General features: G+C 41.8%; 1 protein-coding gene across 3 annotated transcripts in view; it reads left to right on the top strand.

Moving 5' to 3' along the window:
- The window catches only part of MYPN (myopalladin), a 96,639-nt gene extending 79,618 nt beyond the window's left edge, over positions 1-17,021 (top strand). For all 3 annotated transcript variants that reach the window (XM_081158446.1, XM_081158445.1, XM_081158444.1), the window contains 8 exons: positions 953-1,174; positions 2,563-2,712; positions 3,623-3,705; positions 4,844-4,970; positions 6,877-7,084; positions 8,693-8,858; positions 10,745-10,878; positions 13,391-17,021. In XM_081158446.1, the coding sequence (XP_081014572.1) occupies positions 953-1,174; positions 2,563-2,712; positions 3,623-3,705; positions 4,844-4,970; positions 6,877-7,084; positions 8,693-8,858; positions 10,745-10,878; positions 13,391-13,560 (1,260 nt within the window). In that variant the 3' untranslated portion in view covers positions 13,561-17,021. The remainder of the gene's footprint in view (positions 1-952; positions 1,175-2,562; positions 2,713-3,622; positions 3,706-4,843; positions 4,971-6,876; positions 7,085-8,692; positions 8,859-10,744; positions 10,879-13,390) is intronic.
- Positions 17,022-19,090: the final 2,069 nt, after the last annotated feature.

Raw genomic sequence — 19,090 nt, 5'->3', positions numbered from 1 at the left:
TATGACTCTCATGATACAGAGTAGATCATTGGGTATATGAGCTGGGGAGGGGGGTGCGGAACCAGGCTCGGAGATATGAATTTGGGGCCATCAGCATACAGAAGTTATCTGAAGCTGTGGGATTGGATGAGATCACCTACCTAAGATTAGGAGCTAGCACAGAAGACTGATAAAGAGCAGCTAGAGAAAGAGAAGGAAACCAATATGGTGTCATGAAAACCAAGAGAAGACAATGTTTCGAAAAGGAGAAAGTAGCCATCTGTGTCTAATGCTGCTGAGAGGTCTGGTAAGGTAAGAACAGATGACAACTGGATTTGGCAAATTTAGAGACCCTGACAATAGCAATTTCAGTGGCACAGGGAGAATACAATCCTAACTGGAGTAGGTTAGCAAGAGAATAGGTGACAAGGAAATGATCCTCTAACAAAATAAAATTGTTTCAAATCATTTTGTTGTGAAGGGAGCAGAGAAATTACATGAAAACCAATGTGGAGCCAAGGAATATTTATTCAAGACAGATTTTCCTCAAGTATGCAAATGGGAATGTTCAGCAGAGACAGGAAATTGGTAATGCAGACATGCATTAGAATGCAGTTCCGAATAGCTTTGCCAAAATTCCATATAGGCAGTTCTACATATTGAAATGGACATTAATAGTAGTTGTGGAAATTACATTCCATCTTCATTCCATTCCCTACAGGATTCTACTGGGGCTCCATGCTCAAGGTGAGGAATCGGGATTCACTAAGGCAGTTTGGGATTATAGTAGAGACACTGAAATCTCCTTTAGTGCTCATGGTGAGGAACTGGAAATGGTACATGCCTGGTTTATTGGGGTTCCATGATATAAATCTAACATCTGAACCTTAAAAAGTTGCATCTTCAAATTATAATGACACCTTCTTCATCACCCATAGAAACTGAAATTGAAACATGTTTGCCATTTTGACAGGAGTACAAAATTTCAAGCTTTGAGCAGAGACTGATGAATGAAATAGAGTTTCGCTTGGAACGTACCCCGGTTGATGAATCAGACGATGAAATCCAACATGACGAGATCCCCACGGGCAAGTGCATTGCTCCCATCTTTGACAAAAGACTCAAGCACTTTCGAGTCACAGAAGGCTCTCCAGTCACATTCACCTGCAAAATTGTTGGAATACCTGTTCCAAAGGTAAGGGAAGATGACCAGCCAGTTGGCAAAGCAACAACACAGAACTGCAGACAGAAAGTCTTATCAGACTCACATGAAGTATCTACGAAGGGAATAAAAACCAATACCAGAGCCCTGGCCGGGTAGCTCAGTAGGTTAGAGTGTTGCCCTGATACACCAAGGTTGCAGGTTTCATCCCTGGTCAGGGCACATACAAGAAGCAACCAATGAATGCATCAATAAGTGGAGCAACAAAATATCTCTCTCTCTCCTCCCTCTCTCTCCCTTCCTACCTCTTTCTAAAATCAATAAAAATAAAAATTCAAAAAAACAATACCAGAAAATTAACAAAGCCCAGATAATTTGACTAAAAAGAGACAATCAGGAATAGGACTGTTAAGTAGGCCAGACTTATGGGTAAGTTAGAATTTTATTAAAATTTTATAATAAACTTCTTAGTCACGATCCTCTGTTTTGGACTATTGATTCTCCCAACCGTCACTCTCGCCAAATTGATATATATTTTTAAATTTAACACTTATTGAATATCCACAGTGCCTGTTGTTGTACAAAGTGAGCTATATTTGTATCATTACTGTTAGGTTGGTAAATGCTAAAAATGTCATCTCATTATCACTGGCTGCTGAAAAATTTTATGAGTCATCAGATTTTTTGGCAGTCAGCTAAGAGAAGGATTTACACCCAGTATCGCTGTGGCAGGGGATCTCTCCACCCTTCTTTCCACAAACATTAATTAGCATGGCATTATCGTGTATGGTTAGGTAACCAGGAAATGTAGAGAAGGGCAGCTGCGACCAGTGCTTAATCCCCACCCCACCCCCACCCCGTCCTTGATATAGCTCCTTGATACATGCAGAATTTAACTTGAAAAAAATATATATTATTCAAATTTTAGCCAGATGAGAAATTGAGTGAGTGAATCCGGCCTCATTCAACTTGGCATAATATACCGCACTATCCTTTCAAGCAAGGTGAGCTATTCTAGGCCCTGAGATCTGCAACTGCGGAAGACTTAAGCCCGTAGTGGGATAGAGTAAGGGAACAGGATAATGGGGAAAGATTCAGGCTCCTGGTTTCCATTATTATGCTTCTGAAAACACATCTCGTTCTTAGGGTAACTTTTTAAGTAGTTATGAAATACAATTAAATAGTCAAAAGCTTTAACTCGATCTTGAATTATGTAGAATTTTTGACTTAAACATTGTATAAGTGCAGGATCACCTTATGCTGTTTTTAATACGTTTTATAATTTTTTTCTAAGCATTTTATAAGAGATGAGTCACTTCTAGAGATGAAAATCGGCCCTTGCCTCACCCTACTCCCTACTTCATTATCTTCTAAAGATGCACAGAACAGTGTATTTCCTCCTCAATTATTTCTCACGTCAGGTCTACTGGTTCAAAGACGGGAAGCAGATTTCAAAGAGGAATGAGCACTGCAAAATGAGGCGAGAAGGAGACGGGACATGTTCTCTGCACATTGACTCCACCGCCAGTGACGACGATGGCAACTACACGATCATGGCTGCCAACCCCCAGGTGGAGGCGCAGGGCTGTGCTGCACCCTGAGGAAGGGGCGGTTGACGTCGTGAATGAGCGCGAGTTAGGGAGGGTTGAGAGAAGCCAATGAGAAGCATTGTGATTGTGGGTAACTAGAGCATGGTCTCACAACTCAGGTGGCCAGTTGGCCACTGGTGGGTCACTCAGCCCTGCAGCCTTTGTCGAAGGACATTAGTGGGATCTGTTCACTACGTGTACATCACAGACCTATTGGGCTAAGTCTTGTGTTGTCAACTCACTGACTGTCTCGAAGAGTCAGTAAATCAGTCTGTCAAAGAATGATTTGCTGTTTTTATCGCTTAGAAAACAAGCAAATTACTCCACCAAGTCCTGTAAATATTTCTCAAACTCATAATCTCTCTTTTTTTTTTTTCTCATTTATTCTTTATTTTGGTAAATTTAGAAAGCCATAATCTTTTGCTTTCATTTTCTGAATACAATTGACTTAAACTCCCCCTAAAAGATATGGCTGAATAAATATGTTCAACTCCTATTAGAATAGGAATTTCTGCTTTCGCCCACTCTTTCTATTAAAATATTAGTTTCGAAGATAATCTCTGTTGAGGAAAGTGTAAGACCACTTGGCCATGATCTCTGCATGTGGCTGCAGATAATGTTAAGTGCACAAGAATTCAATTTTTTACATGTGTGCTCTGTTTATTTCTCAGCTTAACAGCGAAAGTCATTAAAAGAGTCTTAAAAATCACCCCACCCCACCCCCCGCCCTGGAATATTAACAGTGATTTAAGGAGTCATATTTTATCACACACCCCCCAAAGAAAACTTGTAATAGCCAAAACATTCATCATGTTCATGTCCAGGAAAATTAATATAAGTTGAAAAAAATGCAGAATCATTATTTTAATCTTGTTCATTTTCTGTTTCTTAGGGAAGAATCAGCTGTTCTGGCCACTTAATGGTACAAAGTTTGCCTATTCGCAGTCGACTAACACCTACCAGTCAGTCTCACAGGTAAAGACAAAAAGAATCTTCCTTCTCTAGCCCCTCCCAAGCACCCGCCTACCACAGTGAGTACAGAAGTGTTCAGTCTAGAAATTGTTACTTAATGTGTAGTCCTCCACCTGGAGCCTCAGCATCACTTGGGAGCTTGTTGCAAATGCAGAATCCCAAGCTCACCCCAGACCTGCTGACTCACAAGCACACTAAATTCGAGAAGTACTAGCTACAGCACGCTTCTGATGCTTCAAAATCTGTAACCATCAGTAGCACCTGTGCACATATAAATCAGACTCTTTGGGTTAAATTGCCATTTTTTAAAATAAAAGAAGAACTATTAATGGTTATATGGATGTAGATTGAATATTGTTGTTGTTGTCTCCAATATACCAATTTTCTCCAATAAACCACTTGGCTTTCTACCTCTCTGATTTTACTAACCACTAAGAAGAAAGAGCATAGCTTTGCCTTGAGTCCTATGGTGCCATAGAATCTTAGCAAAGCATTCCATAGTTGCTGACACGGATGAATTAAATTTGACTTACCAAAGAAACAAAAATAGTGACTCATGTTTCAGATACAGTATTTCACCACCGTTGCACTATACCTTCTTCATTTTTTTTCCCAACAGCTGTTACTGTTGGTCAGTCTGAATCAGTAAGTTCATGATAATCTTTAATGGTCTGCCATAATTTATAGCTAGGTCAAATTTCATTACTCAGAGACACAGGGATTGCAGCTGCCTTGTTCTGGGTAATAAACAGGACTTCTCTTTTGGCTCTCATTTGAGGTTCGACTTGAATACTGATATATTTGTTTATTTTAAAACTTTTGAACAACTGGTTAAACCCAAGGCAAGAAGAGCTGAGCTACTTAACCCAGAATGACTTCAGAGAGAAAGAAGCTAAAGGCTGTTTATTTGATTACAGGTCTCACAAGATAATCCCACAGTGTACGAGATACTTTGTGTTTTACATCAGCTTCACACTGCTATTTATATTTATTATTTGTTTATGGTCCAGCAACACCTTTTCCGTCCCTCACCCCCCCTGCAAAAAAAATAACCCCCCTGCAAAAAATAAAAATAAAAAATCTGTCATCAGTTTGTAAACTGGTGTCTATCTTTAATGCCTGAACATGTTTGTCATTATAGAGGAAGGTCCCGAGTGCAAGAAAGAGACAAGGAGCCCCTACAGGAACGCTTTTTCCGACCACATTTCCTGCAGGCTCCTGGGGATATGGTAGCTCATGAGGGGCGCCTCTGTCGGCTGGACTGTAAGGTAGACCCTAGCACCCATCCTTGTTTTCAGATCTGTTCACATTTTGCAATTGTTTGCCTGTTTGCACTTATTTTTGTTTGTGTTTGTTTCATTGGGGTTTTTTTGTGGGGGGTTTCTGTTTGCTTTTTTCAAGAAAAAGGGACCTGGGGAAGGGGGAGAGATGACTTTTTCTTTTCCACCGCAATGCTCTTTTGAAGCATTTAATACCAGACAAAAGTATTTCATGAAACTTTCATGTCTTTATATCTTAATATTGGTATTGAATCAAGTTAACTCTGTGTTTGTAAAAGACAGCCATGGGTAATATAATTCTGACATTTTCCTTACGCCTGTAAAGTTTTTATTACTATAAAGCCAAAAGTGTGACTTTTGCATCCTTGGAGCAAATTGCTGTGAGATATAGCTTTTTAAAAAGTATAGTCATGCCCGACTAGTGTGGCTCAGCAGTTGAGCATCAACCCATGAACCAGGAGGTCATGGTTCGATTCCCGGTCAGGGCACATGCTGGGGTTGTGTGCTCAATCCCCAGCAGGAGGCGTGCAGGAGGCAGCTGATCAATGATTCTCTCTCATCATTGATTCTCTCTCATCATCTCTCTTTCATCTCCTATCTCTCTCTCCCTCTCTCTGAAACATATTTGGGAAAAAATAATAAAAGTATAGTCATGCGCTGACTGGGTGGCTCAGCTGGTTAGTGTTGTCCCATACAACAAAAAGGTTTGGGGTTCAATTCTCTGTCAGGGCACATACCTAGGTTGTGGGTTCCACCTCAGTCGGGGCACATACAGGAGGCAACTGATGGATGTTTCTCCCCCATATCAATGTTTCTCTCTCCCTTCCTCTCTGTCTAAAATCAATTTAAAAAAACATATCCGTGGGTGATGATTAAAAATAAATAAGTAAGCAAATAAATAAATAATAAAAATTATAGTCATGAAAAGATGGCTCCAAGGCAGTTTATAAAAACAGTCCTTTGATCAGAAATGAGGTTCATTTGGGCTGCCTGGATATCTCCCAGTATGAAGAGAAACTTAAGTCACCCCTTCTGCCCCGACAACGATGCAGAGTGCTATGGAAATTTTAGACACAAAATAGTGAAGACTTGAGGGTAAGCATTCATGAAGTCCACTTCTCTTGGTCATTCTCGCTCTCCCAATGAATGCCTAAAAAATATTTGGGATCGACTGTTACTTCTTCTACTCTAAACCCTAACAGATACCCATATGTGTACCCAGAGAGTCTGACTTAACATTACTATGTTAAATAGTGGGCAACAGGACTTTGTTTTTTTAATATATCTTTATTGATTTCAGAGAGAGGAAAAGAGAGGGAGTGAGAGAGATACAAACATCAAGGATGAGAGTCATTGATCAGCTGCCTCCTGCACGCCCCCCACTGTGGATCAAGCCCACAACCGGGGCATGTGCCCTGACCAGGAATTGAATTGCGATCTCCTAGATCCTAGGTCGATGCTCAACCACTGAGCCATGCCCCACCGGGCATGGGAATCAGGACTTTCAAATGTTCCCCACATGATTATAATACACAGCAAGGCTTGAGAACACTGATTTAATGCCTGCCCTTTACTTAGCTACCTCTCACTTATATTAGGCGTGTGAACAATGTATCATCTCTGAAACTGATGCTGCAGGCCTATTTTATCTGTTTAGCTTCGTCATTCTTATTTATTCTAATCTAGAATATAATTATGACCTGAATTGAGGTCAAAATACTATACAGTTTAAATTCATGTGGCCATTTATCCAGATCCATCTTGTCCTGATGTCTCTTCACTACCCGTGTTTTCTCTCAGTATTTGCTGCCAGGAAAGGATGAGCATTCAGCCACCAAATAAATCTGCCTGTTGTCAGTCTCCCGTTTGCCTCAGCTGTCCTGTTTTTTATTAGGTGAGTGGCTTACCGCCCCCAGAGCTGACGTGGCTGCTCAATGGCCAACCTGTGCTGCCAGACGCCTCCCACAAGATGCTGGTCAGGGAGACCGGAGTCCACTCTCTGCTTATCGACCCACTCACTCAACGTGATGCGGGGACCTACACGTGCGTTGCTACCAACAAGACAGGACAGAATTCCTTTAGTCTGGAGCTCACCGTAGTAGGTAAGGTTTGCTGCTGGGACCCTTAGACATAACTCCCTCCAAAGTTATTGCCCAAATAAATATACAGAGCCTCTGACAGAATCCCCTAGTCCTTTGCCACACCAAGTCTAATCCCAGTTTCTGCTTCACTCTAATAAGGGCCATATTTTGTACATTGCTTTCAAAGACATATCAGTAAGCTAAAAATATAATAGGGTGCCTTGTGCATATTATGCATGCAATAAATGAGAGTCATCTGTAATAGTTAATCAATGAATTTTTCAATTAGTTATCAGATCAATTAATTAATTAGTCAATTGATTAACTGAGCATTACTACATTCAAGTCACTTGCCCCACAGTTCATCACTCCCGGGACACACAGGCTCTTCCTTGCCCGGCCCTCCCAGCTTCCAGGCCTTTGCATCAAATGGTCCCTTTACCTGGAATGCCCTTCTCCACCCAGCAACCTCCTCCTCGTTCCCTAGGGTTTAATTCAGATGTCACCACCAAGACACAGCAATCCACCCAGCACATCTTCCTCTGTTTCCATAGCCTTTAGAAAAGGGGAGACTCTTAGAGCGCTTCCTGTGTAACTGTTTACTCCTTTGGCGCCCCCCTCCGCCCCCCAGGAGACTAGGAGCATCTAAGTTCAGAGATTCGGACTTGCTCTTCTGTGGATCTCCAGGGTCTGACTCTGCCGGGGCCATGAAAGGTGCCCAGCAAATGCTGAGTCCATAACTAAACAATGAATTTTTACCTTATAAGATGATGTGAACATCAGGGCCTGCAAGTAGGGACAGTAAGTCATCGTCACCTAAGTGGTACCAGCCCTTCAGAGCAGCAGTCCAGCCAAAATAAAATCTCGAAATGTACAGATTCAAGTGCTGGGCTTCCTCCCCTGTGTGGCCCCTAGAGGAGGTCGGGGTGACTGCAGCATGCTAGTCCTCTCCCCAGGCTAGTGGCTGTTTGCCCCGTATCGTTTTGGTTTTCTCACTCATGATTTCTTCTTACTGACAGAGTAGAACCAAGTTCATTCTACAAGGATATATTGATTGCCAGCTTTTACTTTTTCCCCCCTATTTTGCTAAAATATTGACTCTGGAATAATTGATTCTGGCCAAAAACAAAAAATAAAAAAACCTCCTTTGGAAGTAAAATTTGTGTTTTTTTTAAAAAAAATAGTATACTTCTTTCAACTTTTCTGTAGCTATGAACTTCTTCAGAATAAAAAGTTCAGAAAAATTAATATATCTTTTACAAAATAAACTCCTATAAAAAAGAAAAAGGATATTTTGGTACATAAAATATAGTTTCTCAAAATTTACTGCAGAGCAATAAAGGAAACTCCTTAAATTTCACACCTACCATTTGCATCCTTTGTGTGCAACCCAGATCCTTGAGTGTTGCCTCTTATATGATGTGCAGAGACAGTTTCTTCATTTCTGTTTAACCCATTTCCTGAGCTTTTATCAAGGCAGTGGCCTTCACTTAGAGGGGTGAGAAGTGTTCTGAAGAGGAGCTAAGGGAGTGGGTGCACACTCTGCTAAATTCCAAAACTGTGATGAGTTTGAGGAATGAACCCCAAGACACTTACTATTCAAACAAGAATTGTCCTTCTCTTGTTCAGCCAAAGAGGTGAAGAAAGCCCCTGTGATCCTGGAGAAACTGCAGAACAGCGGAGTTCCCGAAGGCCACCTGGTGAGGCTGGAGTGCCGGGTGATAGGCATGCCCCCACCCGTGTTCTACTGGAAGAAGGACAACGAGACCATTCCTTTCACCAGAGAGAGGATCAGGTACAGCCCCACCCACATTCAGAGGGACTCCCAAGGTCAGTGGTTCACCCAAGTAAATCTGTAGCCTTTTGAATCTGGATTCTTTCACTGAGATTAATGCATTTGAGTTTCGTCCATGTTAGTGTACATATCAAGAATGTATTCCTTGTTGTTGCTGGGAGGCAGTCTATTGTATGACTGCCCCACCATTTTAAAACCTTAATTTTTTTTTTTAAATATATCTTTATTGATTTCAGAGAGAGGAAAGGAGAGGGAGAGAGAGAGATAGAAACATCAATGATGAGAGAGTCATTGATTGGCTGCCTCCTGCACGCCCCCGACTGGGGATGGAGCCCGCAACCCGGGCATGTGCCCTGACCCGGAATCGAACCTCGATCGCCTGGATCCTAGGTCGATGCTCAACCGCTGAGCCATGCCCGGCTGGGCTAAAACCTTAATTTTTAAGTTTAAAAATGTACAAGGAGTAGTATTTGAGGTTTTGCTTCCTGGCTGGCATATGTTGTCAGGTTGGGTCAAACAAACTCCTATAAAAATTAAAAGCAGCCCTGGCCAGGTGGCTCAGTCGGTTGGAGTGTCGTGCTAAAACCAAAAGGTTTGATTCCCAGTCAGGTCACATACCTAGGTTGTGGGTTCGATCCCGAGCGGGGCCCAGTACAGGAGGCAAGTGATCAATGTTTTCTCTCTCCCTCTCTCTCTTCTTTCTCTCCCTCTATCTCGTTCTCTTTCCCTTCTTCTCTCAAGTCAATAAAACATATTCTCAGGTGAGGATACAAAATATTAAAAACAAACAAAAATGCATAAGGAATTTATGAAGACTCTGCATAGTTTGTGTCATGTGTCTTTAGTCATATTAGTACCCAGAAAACCTCTTTGATTGTGATAAGCTAAAATAAAATAAAGCAAAACAGAACATTAAGGCAGTTATGCTCCCTCTCCATCCATCACTACATGGTTGTTTTTAAAGTAACTTTAAGGATCCAGTTTCTTAGAGTGGGGGCCCTTCTTGATTTCCCTAACCAACTTAATTTCTTGGCCATTTTGGTTTTATGCCACAAGGGGGCAAGCAAACAAAGGCAGCTGGTGAACGGAAATTCCTACTGAGAATTATTTCTTCACCGTCAAGGGAATTTGCCCCAGAGAATGTTGTAGCTGACAGGTTTTACAGAATTTGGGCATCTAAGACGTATGTCTATATAGGTTAGGATTTTTCTCTGGTAAAACTTAAGCAAGAACTGAGAATATTCTCAAGTTAACACTTCAGTCTAAATGAAGATAACATCTTAAACCCAGCCTGAAATTCTGGTGGAATTATCCAGGATTGCAACCTTCAGCCAAGGTGGAGAACTACTGATGGAGAGGAAACGGAAGGAAGAGCATGCTAATTTGCTCCTGAACTGTATTAAGCTAAATGCTGCACGTGCCCAATTGGTTACATTAAGAAATACTCCCTCCCTGCTAACAATTCCTCTGTCCCTGGGTTTGAGACCAAGCTTTCCCATAGCTTCCTAATAGAGTTCTTGTGGAAATATCCAACCTGGTTTAGAAAAGAGATTTTTCTGGACTTTGGTTGTGACAAGTGGGGATGCCCTTGGTAGGGAGTAGGACTCTAGGAGAGTTGGAGCAATGGGGGGGGGGCAAGAACAGGTCTCAGTCCTCATTACAGCCTCACTAGGTTAATTGCTGCTCTTTTGTGACTTCTTTCCACCTTCAAGCTTGCCTTTGATGTTTGCTTTAAGCTGAGTCCCCCTTTTCTCCACCCAGGGACAGGGAAGGGGGGGGGAGCACTGCACCACTGGATTTGTCCCAGGAGTTTCCCTGAGCCCTAACCTTTACAAGGCGGTTTCTGCCACCAGATACAATATGGATGTATTCTTTCCTTTCTCCAGTATGCACCAGGACACGACAGGGTATGTCTGCCTCCTCATTCAGCCAGCCAAGAAATCAGACGCCGGATGGTACACACTATCAGCCAAGAATGAAGCTGGCATCGTGTCGTGCACTGCGAGGTTGGATATATATGGTAGGTGTTGTGGCATCAGTTGGATGTCTGTGTGTGACAGGCGACTTAAAAAAACTTTTTTTTTTTTTTAAAGGATAGGTGTAGTACATTTCCTTAAATAGATTGGTTGGATTATATTTTAGTGCTTAAGAGATGGATTTTTAAAGTTATTTCATCCTAGTCACCTCAAGGCTTCATACACATTTGCATTTACTATGAGCTTAACCTTTTTCCAAAAGAGGTCTTCTAACACTAGGAATTACAGCTACTTCAGAGCTTACATGTGGAGTTTACATGTAAACTCCAGCATCTCCATGCTGTCTCCTTGGTGCCACTGGCCACCCATGGGAACTCCCTCCCCACTGGCTCTCATTTCCCCCAGCCCCATACCAGCAGACTTTTCCTGATCCCATTAATTTATTCATTCATTCATTCCACAAATATTTATTGTCCCAATTCCACAACCAGAGTAATAATAAAGAGCTGTCCTAATAATAATATCAAATGACATTTGTATAGTAACTTATAATTTACAAAAAAATTATACCCTTAGATCTCCCAAACGTACGAGATTTTTGTAATTGTTGTAACTCTTATTTAAATGTTGAAGAAACAGACTCAGAAAGGTTAAGTGACTATACCCAGAATGCGAATCCCAGGTTTTATATCATTCCTTTCCTAATTTTCAAAAGGATTTAATGAATTAACCTTTGTTATGTGTTGTATACTCTCCACCTCTCTTCTATAATTTTAACATTAACTGGTATTTTTGGAGACATGTTCCTTAATCCAAAAAAGTGACTCTTTTTTTTTCTCCTTTTAAAAAAATAACCGGTAACTTTAAAAGTTTCTTGTTTATTACTGGTTTAACAAGATTAACCAGAACAACAAATAAGAGGAACTGTCTAGAACCTGAGTTCCCTGCTATTTATAGGTACACACCAGGCAGTTATCCCCTTTTTTTAGTGCCATTCAGGAAGGCACTTGGCCTGCCATTTTCCCTAAGTCTAATATTTGGAGGAAAAATATATAGTTTTCTGGTTATTCTCCCTTATTCTTAGGCCTGAAAAGAAACTCAACTCTGAGGTAAGAGGACTCTAATGTACCTTCCCGTGGGAACGTCAGTGGAGAGAGAGGCCAGTGATATGTTTCTTAATCTAGGCTGAGTCCCTTAACCATTTCACAGGCTTCACCATGTCAGAAGGAAATAATAGGTCTCCAACTCAGCACCAATAAACCCCAAAACTGATCGCTCTTGTCCCAGTCCTTCAGAGTTCATTCAGTTTGTCCTGGCCCACCTCTTCCTGGCTCCTGCCCTGATTCCACAGCACCAATTGGAGGCGCTGTTTCCTTAGTTTGGACCTGGGGGTGGAGGAGATGATAGTGGACTTGGGGTAAAATCAATCTCCTATGTCCCTCACCACCACCTCCTGCCTGTCTGAGGAATAGGAACAGTAGGCTCCCCTCTCTCATTGAAAAGAGGGCTTCTAATAGCAGCAATTATAGTAGCCTGGGTAAGATGTCAGAGAGCAGGGAAAGGCTAAGAAATGGAGGGCTGGGGGAGAGGGCCACTGGCTCTTCACTGAGGCCTCCCAAGCGTCTTCTCTTTAGTGGATTCTGTGTAAGTTTTGTCCTCAGTTTTGTAGCTTCCCAAGTTTGACCTTATCAGTTCACTCAGAAGTATTTAAACTCTGAAAAAGTGATTCAAAACAATGAAATGAACAAAGGACCAATTCATAAATGGGAATGCTACAAGGGCCGATACCTTTCTAGAATGCAGAGCCTCAGGGTTCTCCACACCAAGGCCTCTGGAAACCTGATCAAAAGACTGCTTGGTAATTTCTGAACAGGAGATGACAGCAGTTTGGATGGATATTTCATTCAGACCTCATTCAAGCCTAATGATTGTGTCTGATAAAAGCAGGGTCTCCTTTGGACAGTGCTTGGTGAACATGGAACCTCTAATACATTCTCTTTTGCCCTGAACCGAGATTGATTGCACATAATTACTTTTCAGTCTTCTTGCTGTAACTAATTAGAACCTGATTAGGGTGCTGGGTAGGTAATGGCTCATTAGGGTGATGAGAGTGTGGGGCAGGTATTCTCAGAGGGTTGGACCCATCTTTTGCCTTCCATTTCCTCAAGTTTCTTTTCTCTACCTCCTGAGAGCCTATAATCCTCTCTACACTGCCCCTCGCAGGCCCCATGCTAGGTCGGTGAGAGGGGAAAATTTTGATAAATCACCCTAGTCACCCACTCTTTCTTCTTATAGTCCCAGATCTTACTGGGTTAGAATCACAGGTTTTGGAATTAGGGGTTTAAGAGATCACCAGCCCTGTTTCCCTATTCCTGGCAGGGAAGGAGAGATTTCACTGTTATCTTTTACAAAGGAGATATTTCAGACCCAGATCTATTTTAACGCTCTACCAATATCCCACAGAAAGTGTTGGAGTGACAACGGAATGCACGCCTGCAGTGTACCCACTAGACTGTACTCCTTTCATTGCAACATGTTATTTGGTCCATTTTCCAGCTCAGTGGCACCAGCAGATCCCACCACCCATCTCCGTCCGGCCCAGTGGCAGTCGCTATGGATCTCTCACCAGTAAAGGACTTGACATTTTCTCTGCCTTCTCCTCCATGGAAAGCACGATGGTGTATTCATGCTCTTCTCGAAGTGTAGTGGAGAGCGATGAACTCTAAGAAGGCCTGGGTGCCTGCCGTGTCAGGGGCAGACTGGAGGGGGAAGGAGGACAAGCCAGAGCCAGTGTTTTCCAAGCAACTGGATCTGAGAAAGTTCCCACGCTGCTGGACCTGTGGCAAGGAGCGCTTTGTGCAAGTCAGCTGGCGACTCTCGCAGTCTCGGCTGGGGAGGAGATGTAGGGCTGTGCCTTTTAAAGATTCCAACAAAAATGTGAGAAGACAATAACAGATGAACCAAAGATGCCGTGCCGCGGCCATCCACTGCTTTGGGAAAAAGCTAGCGTGCTCCCCTCCCCCATGCTGTGTTAGGGATGTTTAGGCCCTACTAGGAGCAATTAGGGGCCGCCACACGCTTGGGCTGAGAGGGGTTAGGCGGTAGTGACCTTAGGTATCAGTAACTCACCCAACAGTGCGAAGGGAAAAGATGGAGAGGCCTCCATCGCCTTTCACCAATGACATCCGTAGCTGTAGTTTTGGTGGCTTCATTAAGTCAGCTTCTACTTCGTATTAGGAGAGCGTGCCATACAACTCACATATGTGGAAAAACATTTTTGATTTGTTTATCCTGGGTGTACTGAGCTACAAAATAAGGTGCCAACATGTGCTTGAGATACAAAATCGCTGAAACACTCAGTGTTGCAAAGTGCACTAATGCTATAGCCAAAACAGGGCTCCACCCACCTGTCCACACCATTTTCTTTAGGATGCAATGGTGAATGGTTTTTTCTTTCTGAATTTATATATCCCTAGACTCTAGAACTAAGGGATTGTTAAAAAACAAACAAACAAACAACCAGAAAGAAATCTTCTATGGGGACACTTTTAAAAGTACTAGCTTCAATTGCCACTTGCAAAATATGCAGGAGTCATCGTCTGCCCATAAATACGACGACACTCGCGCTCCTCCCCTCTCCCCAAAAGTCTGGAAGTGTATGAGGCAGTAAGGAAGAAAGAGACACAAACAAGGGGAGGCAAGGGGAGGCAGGGGAGGGAGAGCTCTTCACTTGCCCCGTGGAGCAGTGCTTGTGGAAGGAGTTTTTAATAGTTGTGAACTGCTTGGGGATCATTAGTCAAATTGCATTTTCTATACATAAAATATTATGCTAACTGGGAAAGTGGAAAGAGAGGGGAATTTGCCTCTTTTTTCTAACCCACCAATTCAAAACCTGCCTTTCAACTTAAGGAATTTTTAGACTTAAGTTCACTGTGATATCCCCAGTGCCTAGAAGAGTGCTTAGCACAGAGTAGACAGTCAACAGATATTTGGTGGGTGAATGCTTCCTACATTAGCTAGAGAAATTCACAATCCACATGAGTCCAAAAATTTCCCTGGGAATGCTCATCACAGCACCCTTTGCTCCCAGGCTCACCAGTGATACGAATTGGAAGTATCTATTACCAGTCCCCTGTGCCCAAGTCTCTGGTGTTCTTTGAGCCAGGCGCCCTCAGCAGGCATCTCACTCAATTACAAATAGTAATTGTTTAGAAAGGCTTGAAATTTTCTTCACTTCAAGGCAAGGATTTTCAGTATAAAAATAAATTCATTCACTCAAAAATTCATTTGTGTGTATATGAGAGGCTACGCTCGAGACTGTGGGAGATACAAAGACATGAATAAGACACAGTCCCTGACCTCAGGGAGCTTACAATCTAGTGGGGGAGGTAAGATATAAGGCATGTAGAGTGCTGCTTTTGGGGCAAAAAAAAAAAAATCTTTATCAAATAGAATTTTCTAGTTCTCTTTATCCTATATTTTTCATGACTCTAAAATCAAGGTTTCAATTATTTAGCAGAATTATTAGATTTTGTTTCCTTTTTCATATATGCAGAAACAATACTAAAAAGTATAGGCAACTGTAATAAAATAGAATGCATTTCATATAGAGTGAATCCTGTAAAATGCTCTATTTCCATAATGGCTTCTATTACGAAATCTCCTATAACCAAAGGGAACTTTCTAATTGCAGGATTGCTCCTTCACAGTTGTACACCCAACCTCCCCATCACATTTATTTCTGTAAACCCTAGACAGTTCTCCCATGAAAGGATATTCTGCATCTCTATATGTCTTAGCTTTCTGAATATTTTTTAATCTGTTGCCTTTTAGTGCTCAACGGAGAACTGGGATAAATATTATATTTGGCCTTTAGGTGGCGCTGACTGACCTAAAATATAAACAGCTCCCCTCAAAATTTGAAATTGAGCTATTGGATTATGTTAAAGCAAGGTTTCCCAACCTCAGCATTATTGACTTTTGGGGCTGGATAATTCTTTGTTTGGGGGGACTGTCCTGTACTCTCTAGGATGCTTAGTGGCATCCCTGGCCTCTACCCACCAAATGCCAGGAGCATAGCAGTCCCTCCTGGGCTTGTGGCCACCCAAACCATCCCCAGACATTGCCATATGTTCTCTGAGATGCAGAACCCCGCTTTGTTGAGAACCACTGAGTTGAACAAATCTGCTATGAGAATTCGATTACAATGAGGAATACTTAGCTGAGAAATTTTAGTTCTGCTGGATATGTTTGGACTCAACATTTCTAACAGATTCATCATCTTCCCTTTTGTAAATGATTCTTCAACCTAGTTTAATAATTTCTATTAATGGCACCTAGTAATCCAAATAAAAAGCATCCAAGCCTTTTTTTGTTTCCTCTATCCAGTCAATTGTTAAATCCTAATAATTCTAACATCTTTTTTTTTTTTTACATTCATCCCTTCCTTCCCTTCCCTCTGCAGTTCTCCAGTCAGACTTTCATTACTTTATTAATTTCCCTCAGTACTTCTGACCTCAACCATAATAAAATACCTCTAAGTGGTCTTTCTGCCACTAGTCTTATTGTTTCTCCACACTCAAGTCCAGCCCAAATCTCAGCATGAGCTCATTCTTCCTTAAGTACTGCTCTAGTCATATTACTGCCCAATTTCAAACCCCCAGTGGCTCCCTGGATTTAACTCAGGTGCCAGCTGTCCTGCCCTGTGGCATTCAAGGCTTGCTCAAGTATGATCCCAAAGCTCTTCATCCATTTCTCAGAAAACACACCCGATGTGGCAGCTACTTAACACAGGCCCCCTGCTTTCCAGCCCCATGCCTCCCTTTTGCCTGTACCTGGAAACCTCTCTTCCTAGTCTACACCTATGGAAATCTTACCTGTTCCTGAAAGTCCATCAAAGTACTGCCTCTGTGAAATATTTTCTGACTCCCCAGACCCCAACCAAATACAATTCTATTTTCTTTGAAACCTTATAGCAAATGTCTTGAGTCTGGAAGAAGAGAACTTTGTATAGTATTTTATGTAAAACACAGCCTCTATATACCTGCCTGCCCCCTCCCCTTGCACTAACCCAGTCTTTCCTACACTAGATTTTAGCTACCTGTTGGTATGGACTGTGTCAAAAGTTTGCTGTGTACCTTTTAAGAGTAGGCACTCAATAAATATTTATTGACCTAAATTGAGCTTTAAAATTCTATGTAAATCAATGTGTTTCTATATAAAGTGAATTGAGTTTAGAGTAATGGTTCTTAACTTTGCACATTAGAATCTCCTGGGGAGCTTTTAAAAATCCTGATGCCTGGGTCACAACCCCAAATCAGAAAGTCATAAGTTCTGGGGTTGTGGCCCAGGCATCAGTATTTTTTAAAGCTTCCCAGGTGATTCTAATGAGAAGCAAAGTTTCAGAAGAGTTAGTTCAGAACTTACCCAGAAAGGTCCAAAGGGCTGTGGGTGGCAAAAAGCTGCCGTGTTGGCATCAGTGAAGAATGTATGCCCCCTGTTGCCCATGCAGTGCATGCCTGGAAAGTAGAAATAAACACATGCTTTGGCCTCATTAGACTCTGCTATCCTGCACAATGTTCATTAGACATGAAGCATTCATGAAGCCCCAGAGGAACCTCAAAAACATGCAAAAATGGACCAGGGAAGGTTGATGCAGTTCATCTGGCTCTTTGTTTCAAAAAGCTGTGCTGACCCCATAAGCTCCCTTCTCTCCAAAGAGCTGAAGGGCTTTTTATAACATAGTCAGTCATAGAAATGGGGATCAGACAGAAAGCAGAGAAAGAAAATGAGACATTTAAACCAAACTGCCTTTTTGAAACGTAGTGCCCTTCCCCAAAGCAGGGTTTTAATCTGAATTGCCAAATAGTGGAACTGGTTTCAATGCATTCTTCTTTGTTTACTCCTCACTTAACTTTTGTAGACATCCAATGAGAAATTAATGGTCAAGAGCCCAGTCGTGGTAGAGCTAGAGCTCTGAATGACACATACTGTGGAGAGTAACTCCCAGAGGCGTCAAAAGCTAACTTTTGTAGGGACAGGTTAATTTGGATAATCCTCGAATGATAAATGGGTTGCCTTCTAAATGTTCGCTTGTAAATTGGTTGTTTAAAACTCAGAATAAATTTTCTTACACACATATCACCCAATACCAGATTCCCAAGTGAACCTAGTAAAGCCCATTTAATTCATGATCGAGTTATAAAATCTACTACACCTGACTGGGTGATGATCCCAATAGGGATCCAGGAAAAACAGCCAATAAGAGGAGAAGAAAAACTTCTTCCTCCGCCCTTTTTGTGTCTATGATGTGTTAAAGCTAAAGAACGCCTATGGTCCTTTCTGTATTTATCTCCATTCTGTGTTTTTCTCCCCGGATGCCCTGTGTTCTATAATCCCCCTGCTGTAACCCTTCCCATTTTACCCCTTCCCTGTCAACATGCTTCATGATCCAAAATGACCTAACTCCAGTTCCATGCATCTTGGCTTAATGTTCAGAAGAAAGCAGTCCAGTTGAACAAATTCTGAATGCCTGAGAGTCCTTTCACTTCTCAGAGGTGCTGCATTTTTAAAAGCAGTTGCTTTCTTACTTCCGTCAACTTTTAATTGATACAATTGCTGACAAAGAAGAGAAAAAAAAAGTCAGGCTGTGAGAGGAAGTCTAGAAAACTGACTGGGTCAGACACCCAAATTGTCCTTGTTGATCCTAGCCTCCTCCCGGCCTCCTCCCCATACACTCCCAAAGTACCTCCCAAGCTGAGATCCTGGCCTGAGTCTGTTTTGTAAATGGGCTACAAGTTAGTTTCTAACTTAAAGACAAATTTACTCATCATAACCTTTATTCAAGGTCCCTTACAGAGTCCTTGGGTAACCTGGCCTCAAAGTATTTCTGCTGATGGTCAAGTTGAAAATCAATGTGCCTTCCCAGTAAGATGTACAGTCACTTCGATTGCAATAGAGTTTGTTGAAGTTCGTTTCACCACTAATTGCCTTTTCTTAAGTGGGTCAATATTTCAGAAAGTTAATTACTAAAGCTTTGCTTGAAGAATGCCAAGCATCTTCTAAACATTGACAACACAGTGGTCATCAATATGCTAAAAAAGTTGCTAATACTATGTTTTAAAAAATCTGTGCGGTGCAAAAAAAATGCATATTTGTTAAAAATATGTTTGCCTCTTATTTCTGTCTAATTATATATTAGTTAGCATACTTGGTATTATAGAACCATGAACATGCTGCCTTTTGTTAACATGTAAA

This window comes from Miniopterus schreibersii (assembly GCF_964146895.1).
Source record: "Miniopterus schreibersii genome assembly, chromosome: 14".
NCBI lineage: Eukaryota > Metazoa > Chordata > Mammalia > Chiroptera > Miniopteridae > Miniopterus > Miniopterus schreibersii.
This window is presented reverse-complemented; position numbering and strand designations above follow the sequence as displayed.